The 7,280-nt window shown below is 48.3% G+C and overlaps 1 protein-coding gene across 1 annotated transcript in view; it reads left to right on the top strand.

Moving 5' to 3' along the window:
- The first annotated feature begins 5,459 nt into the window (after positions 1-5,459).
- MRPS10 (mitochondrial ribosomal protein S10) overlaps positions 5,460-7,280 on the top strand; it is an 11,817-nt gene continuing 9,996 nt past the window's right edge. Inside the window, exon 1 of the mRNA XM_006105248.3 lies at positions 5,460-5,556. Coding sequence (XP_006105310.1) covers positions 5,509-5,556 — 48 coding nt within the window. The 5' untranslated portion in view covers positions 5,460-5,508. The remainder of the gene's footprint in view (positions 5,557-7,280) is intronic.

Here is a 7,280-nt window from a genome sequence, read left to right as displayed (position 1 = left end):
ACCGGTGGAGTCCCTCAGCCTGGCCTGTGCCCTCTCGCAATCCGGGACCCCTCAGGGGATGTCGGAGAGCCGGTTTCAGCCCAATCCTGCAGGCCACTCCCCTTGGTAGGGCGCCAGACACAGGGCTTATGGCTGGCAAGTGCTGCTGCAGCAGGCGAACGCCTTCTCCCCAATTGGACGTGAGCCTGCAGCAGGCACAGTGGGGGCCCGAGTGAGCAGGAGTGGCAGGTAGGGAGCTGCAGGGGGCGTTGGACTGCGGGGTTTCAGCCCGATTCCCTGCAGGCCCCCCAGAGAGGACCCCACCCCGTGCATGAATTTTGTGCACCAGGCCTCTAGGTATAGGAAAAAGACTTTGAAAAAAAACCTTTTATTTTCTCCCCTTTAAGGCTTTTGTGCTATTCTTATAAACATTAAACTTTCTATACCACACTTCACAATGCATGATTTATAATTTTTGCTCTAAACAGTGACTCCTCACCTTTCATAATAACGAGAACCTTTAATACAGTTCCTTATGTTGTGGTGACCCCCCAATTTCATTGTTACAAATTGAACATAATTAAAGCATAGTGATGAATCACAAAAACAATATGTAATTATATATGTGTTTTCCGATGGTCTTAGGCGACCCCTGTGAAAGGGTCGTTCGACCCCCAAAGGGGTCGCGACCCACAGGTTGAGAACCGCTTCTCTAGAAGCACTGCATTAGCCCGTATTGTACAGTTAAGTTCTGCTTCCAGGGGCTCAGGTGTCCAATCCGAAGCCCTCTCCTACTGTTACAGTCATCCATTCAGTCCCCGGGAGCCCCATGTACCAGGCACTATTCCACACTGTATTCTCCCCGGGGGAGCTGAGTGTATGAAAACGACTGTGACATCATTCCTTCCTGCCAAGGAATTCAATACTTAGAAAGAGAACACAGGGCCCTGGGAACTGATCCAATTCCACCGCTGGGAAAAGCAAAGGTCATGCTTTATTAATATTGTGAACTGCCTCACCATTGCCCACATATGCACAGCAATTTAAAATAGGTGCTCAGCAACAATCTGTTAAACTAATTATCACTAATGTTTCAGGTGTGTGTGTGTGTGTGTGTGTGTGTGTGTGTAAACAAAACCTCTTCTGAAGTTACCTAAAGTCAGTTCTGAATTTCCACAGACTCAGCCACAGCCAGCTGGCTACAGTTCACTCTAGGAATGCGGATGAGTTTTAATGTTGACACAAGCAAGACAATTAGGAAGGCGTGTTAAGAAATTGAATAATATATTCCTAAGTGAACCGCAGTGATCTTTGGATCACAGATATTCCTGTATAAAAGCCCAAGGGCTGATTATGTCCTTTAAATAAGAGAGATAATCTTCTGAAAAGAGCTGTTCTCCCCCCGACCCACCCCAAGGGAAGTGTTTGCTTCAGGCAGCCCTACCTGCTTGCTTTGCATTCCTACACACGGTTACATGCAACACTGATCTCTCCTTTGGCTGTTTTGGGTCGTTCCTTCCTCTGCTTGTGTAATTTTATTTTTGGCAGTATTACCATTTTTAACCACATAAAAAGTTATGCATATCTACCGTATATAACTTGATGAGTTTGGAGATAAGTATTAACCATGAAACCATCACAACCAAGAGAAAAGGGCTGTCTTCTAAAACAGAACCACTGGCCCCGGCCGGTTTGGCTCAGTGGATAGAGCGTAAACCTGAGAACTGAAGAGTCCTGGGTTTGATTCGGTCAAGAGCACATACCTCAGCTGTAGACTTGATCCCCAGCCCTGGTTCAGGGCACGTGCAGGAGGCAACCAAATGTGTCTCTCTCACATCGGTGTTTCTTTCTGTCTCTCCCACTCCCTTCCACTCTCTAAAAATCAATGGAGCTGGGTGCCATTTTGTGGCTCAGCCCATCTGGCTTTCCAGATGACCATAATTCTTTACCGCCCTCCCCCCCAAAAAAAATCAATGGAAAAATATCCTAGGGTGAGGATTAACAAAAAAATTAAAAAATAAGATAGAACCATTGGTGCAATCAAAATATAACTTAGAAATATTTGATGCACATACTTTTATTTTTCCTGGATATAAAGCAAGGTGGACTTGCATCAACTCTCCAGAATTATTTGACCTCCTACTCATCTGCATTAGGCTAGAGGTTTGGAAGGTGGTAGGGAAGAGACCTATAGTAGGCCAAGCTTCAGAACACTGTCCTTGCCCACATACCACACCACAGAGCCCTGTCCACAGCCCTGCTGTTGGCAAAACCAGGGTTTGCCCCGAACAATGACTCCCACCTGCCCTCAGCTAGTTGGACCAGGGCTGGCACCTGACTCCAAGCTATTAGGCCCATAGGCCCGTGGTCGGCAAACTGCGGCTCGCGAGCCACATGCGGCTCTTTGGCCCATTGAGTGTGGCTCTTCCTAAGCCTTAGGAGTACCCTAATTAAGTTAATAACAATGTACCTACCTATATAGTTTAAGTTAAAAATTGGCTCTCAAAAGAAATTTCAATCTTACTGTTGATATTTGGCTCTGTTGACTAATGAGTTTGCTGACCACTGCCATAGGCCATTAGGTGACATTTGGCAAGGCTTAGCCCAGAAAAACAAGGGGACCAAATCAAATTCCCACATTTGAAAGTATGAATGGAGAAACTTTATGAGTCTAAGGCAGCAGGCAGTGGCCACATCAAGGCAGAGTTCTGAGGGCACAGACACTATTTGTAAGCAGAGAGGGCCCATCAATAAAGAGACCATGCTTGGCCACAGGAATGGAGAGGGTATCCAGTCCTTAAGGATGCTTTGAGTCCACACACCCAGTCGCAAGAGCAGTCCAGGCCACACGTGTCTTTTAAAGTAAAAAACAAAAAATAGGCCTGGCTGGTTTTCTCAGTGGTTAGAGCACCAGCCCGCAGACTGAAGGGTCATGGATTTGATTCCTGGTCAAGGGCATGTACCTTGGTTACAGATTCAACTCCTGGCCCGTTCAGGGCACGTGTGGGAGGCAACCAATCAATGTGTCTCATATCAATGTTTCTCTCTCTCTCTCCCACCTCCCTCCATCTCCTTTCACTTTCAAAAAAAAAATCAATGGAAATAATATCCTCAGATGAGGTCTTAAAAATAAAATAAACACCTTTACTTGCAGGAGGGTGGGGAAGTGGGGAAGTGGGAATCCAATCCTCACACCCAAAGAGGCTTTAAATGGAACTGAGCTGATCACAGGGTCAGCACCAGCCCACTGCACGGGCGGAGAGGCATCGAACCGGGGTCTTGAAGAGGGTCACTGGTTCGGCTGTAACTAACTCACCATACGATTTTGTGTGAGTCGCTTCATCTCTGAGCGTCAGTTTCCTCACTTCCTCTTCTGAGGATCAGATTAGGTAACATAGGTGAAAGTCATTTGCAAGCTGTAATGTCACCATCATGTGGCAGCAGGACCACCCCCCACCCCCCCCACCCCCCCCTGCTGCGGGTACTCGAAGGGCAGAGGCAGGCCGAGGAGCATCACAGAAGTTGCAAACAGACTGGTGCCAACTTGAGAAGCAGCGACAGAATTGGAGAGCTGTTGGAAACCCCGCTGGCTGAGAGAGACCAGCCAACTTGGAATGTCACAGTTCAGAGTGGGAGCCTGAAAAAGGCGCTGGGCAGCCTGTCAGGTGCGGCAGAGCCGAGCGCGGCAGAGGTGTGCACAGGTAAAGTGTGGAGTTTCCACGCTCTGGTATAGGACCGCACGGGGCATTTCCGCCACACCTCTGCAAGGAATGAGTTCCAATAACTAGAGGCCGGTCTAAGGGGCAGGAAAACTGGGTTTTGGTCCTAGATCTTTCATCAGTTTGTGTGATATTGGGCATATCACTCTACCTCTCCCTTGGTTCTCTAGGCTGCAAATTAGGGCAGGGAAGGAAAAACAAACAAACAACTTTACATGTGCACAATACTTTAAATGCTACACAATGTTCCCACAAACTTGGTTTTTAAAAAATTTAATCTTCTTAACAATCTTGTGAGGCAGGTGAGGTGGAAGCAACTTTATGGTACAAATTCCATCTATGTGCATTATTAGGTGCCAGGCATTGTACTAAACATCATACATCAGTATCTCATTTAATCCTCATAGCAACTACTTGAAGTAGGAAATTATTATTATCATCACTAGTTGATATGAGACAATTGAGGCTCAGAGTGGGGAAGTAACTTGCCCAAAGTCACTCAGCTAAATGGTAAACCTGGGTCCACATCGCAGATCTCCTCATTGTAAGCCCAGAGTTTTCCATTATACTAAACTAGAGGCCCGGTGCACAAATTCATGCACCAGTGGGATCCCTCAGCCTGGCCTGCGGGATCTGGCCGAAACCAGCTCTCCAACATCCCCCGAGGGGTCCCAGATTGTGAGAGGGTGCAGGCCAGGCCGAGGAACTCCACTGATCAGCCTGACCCCAGCAGCAAGCTAACCCACCTGTCAGAGCGTCTATCCCAGCCGTGGGCAAACTATGGCCCGTGGGCCAGATCCGGCCCATTTGAAATGAATAAAACTAAAAAAAAAAAAAAAAAGACCGTACCCTTTTATGTAATGATGTTTACTTTGAATTTATATTAGTTCACACAAACACTCCATCCATGCTTTTGTTCCGGCCCTCCGGTCCAGTTTAAGAACCCATTGTGGCCCTCGAGTCAAAAAGTTTGCCCACCCCTGGTCTATCCCCTGGTGGTCAGTGCATGTCATAGCCAGCAGTTGAGCGGCCTTAGCATATCATTAGCATATTACACTTTGATTGGTTGAACGGCAGACCAGACGACCAGACACTTAGCATATTAGGCTTTTATTATCTAGGATGGTGTATGTGAAAGCACTGGAGGAAAACAAAGCTTCGAGAATTGCACCAATGGAAGAAAATTTTTATTACAGCAAAACCCAGTTACAAGCCTTTTAGTTGGAGCTCAATTAGGGTAGACGTTAATAACCAGACACTTTTGTTTATAACACCTTTTGGCTGTGGTCCTGGGTGAAGGTCTGAAGCACTAGAGTAACCTAAGGAAATGAAGACTTGGGAAGCTCCGTGGGGCAGTGGTGCACAGCATGGCTGACGGACAAAAATGCCAATTGGTGTGGGGGAGGAAGGCAGGGTTAAGGACATAACTACAAGGCTACGGAAATAGGAAAACAAGTCAACCATTAATCCTCTACCCAGAGATAACCGCTGTCGATATATATTTTTTTCCAAGCACGTGTTTTTGTTTGCCTCTAAAGAACAGGAACCACACAGGACAAAAAACGATTTGTAGAGGAAAACACTGCGGGACCTTGGTAACTATCTACAAAGGGGCTGAAGGGACCTCACCGAGCTCGGGTCCCGGGCCGGGAAGCCGCCTGCATTCTCAGTCGCGCCCTTAAAAAGCACGGAATTCTATCTCTATGGTCGTTCCGGTGCCGGAACAGAGGGTACACTCTCTCCTGCTGCGGAACTCTATGGTCGAGGACGCACTGTGACCCGGAAGCGATCCTGGGACGCCGACGGCAAGATGGCGGCGCGAGCAGCGCTCGGGGCCTTGTGCCGGCTTCTCTGGCAGGCAGGTACCGGGCGGGCTGGGGGGACTAGGCGGGCCCGCAGGGACAGTTGCCCCCTCAGTCTGTCTGACAGCCGTCGTTCGGCCACCAGGAGCCTTCCCCGATTTTATTCCGCATCTCGGCTCGTTTGCAGGACGGTAGCAAGAAAGGGGTTGGTTTTATCTCAAATTCTCGCACGGGATAAAACAGAAGTCAGGCAAAGGCAGGAACAAAAAGAATGACAGAGCTGGAAAGGATGTTGAACATCATACATTCCAACTTCCTCCCCTTTTATGTTTGCAAAATAAGCCGAGGCTCAGAAGACAGGAAACTCGCCTGGAGACAATTCGGGGCTGAGGCCTCGATTCTCCCCGCAGACTGAATGGAGATGCTCTCCTCCGGCCCGGGGTTCTGAGGTTTAGGGCCGCGGCACGCAGGTCGGGGTTGGGGGGGGTGGGGGGGCATAGGCTCCGCGAGGTTCCCTGGAGAAGCAGCAGCTTAAGCAGCGGTCCTCGAGGTTTGGGGCCTCGGCACCTCTTTACACCCTAAAAAAGGTCAGCTCCGGACAACTGGTTTTTGTGGGTCTTGGTTATCGATATGTATTTCGCTTATTCGAAAATAAAACTGAGAATCCGAAAAGTGCTTACGCCTTGAAAAAAACACCAGTACGCTCCTTACATGTTAGCCTAATGAGCATATTTGTGAAAATAGTTAAATTTCCCAAAACAGTCAGTGAGGATGAGACGACTGGCCGTTGCTTCATGTTTTCCCAAATCTCTCTAACGTCTGGCTGAATGGGAGACGGCTGGAGTCGCGCGGCTGCCCCCGCGTTCACACCACCATCACTCAGCCCCTGAAGCGTTCACGGTGGAGGAACGAGGGTGAGCGGCGCCGTGGAAGCCGCAGTGTTACTGTGGGGTCGCTTCCGCCTTCCGGGCCCGAGGGTGTGCCGGGGTCCGCGGGGCAGGGGTCCGCAGGGCACACTTTGAGAACCACTGTTCTTAAGACCAGACTGATGGTGTGTGAGGTTGAAATGTTGAACCAAGACACTTACCCAGGTACCCTTTAACCTCCTCAAAAAGAAAACTAAGAACGTTTGAAGGTTAATTTTGGCTGTAACAGCGCATAGCCCCCAGCTCTCAGCAGCAGGGGTGTTGGCCTTGGCCGGGTAGCTCCGCTGGTGGGAGCTGGTCCCAGGGTTTGGGTTCGATCCCAGTCGGGGCGCCTACAAGAATCCACCAGTGAATGCGTAAGTGGGACAGCCAAGTGATGTTACTCTCTCTCCTCCCATCCTCGCTGTCTCTCCAAAAATCAATACGTTTAAAACATCAGTAAGTAAAAGCGGAGGTTGATACTGGGAGAATAGAAGTGGCAGGTGTACAACTGAATCGGTGGGGTCCCTGGCAGACATGTGGGAGGGAGTTTCCTATGTGGTTATGGGTGAAGAATGGCATTACCGCTTCCTACCTGCTATTGTACCTGATTGCCTCCTCGTTTTGTCTTTCCCCTGATCCAAGGGAGAATGTTAAATAACATTTATTTATATTAAATAAAATACTTAATTTGCTTCCATCTTGGTTTAAGAGGGAAGAAGGACCATAAACTAAGAATAGGCCTTTTAACATATTTAGATGACCTTCAGTTGTTATCATTAAACTTCACTTGTGCTAAACAGTTATTCTCATCTTCAGAGTAGTTTTTTTTTCTTTATTGATTAAGGTATTACATGTGTGTCCTTATTCCCCCC

This window comes from Myotis lucifugus, unplaced genomic scaffold (assembly GCF_000147115.1).
Source record: "Myotis lucifugus unplaced genomic scaffold, Myoluc2.0 scaffold_653, whole genome shotgun sequence".
In the NCBI taxonomy this organism is placed as follows: Eukaryota; Metazoa; Chordata; class Mammalia; order Chiroptera; family Vespertilionidae; genus Myotis; species Myotis lucifugus.
Note: the sequence above shows the minus strand (reverse complement) of the source record. Positions and strands in the feature narration are given on the sequence as shown.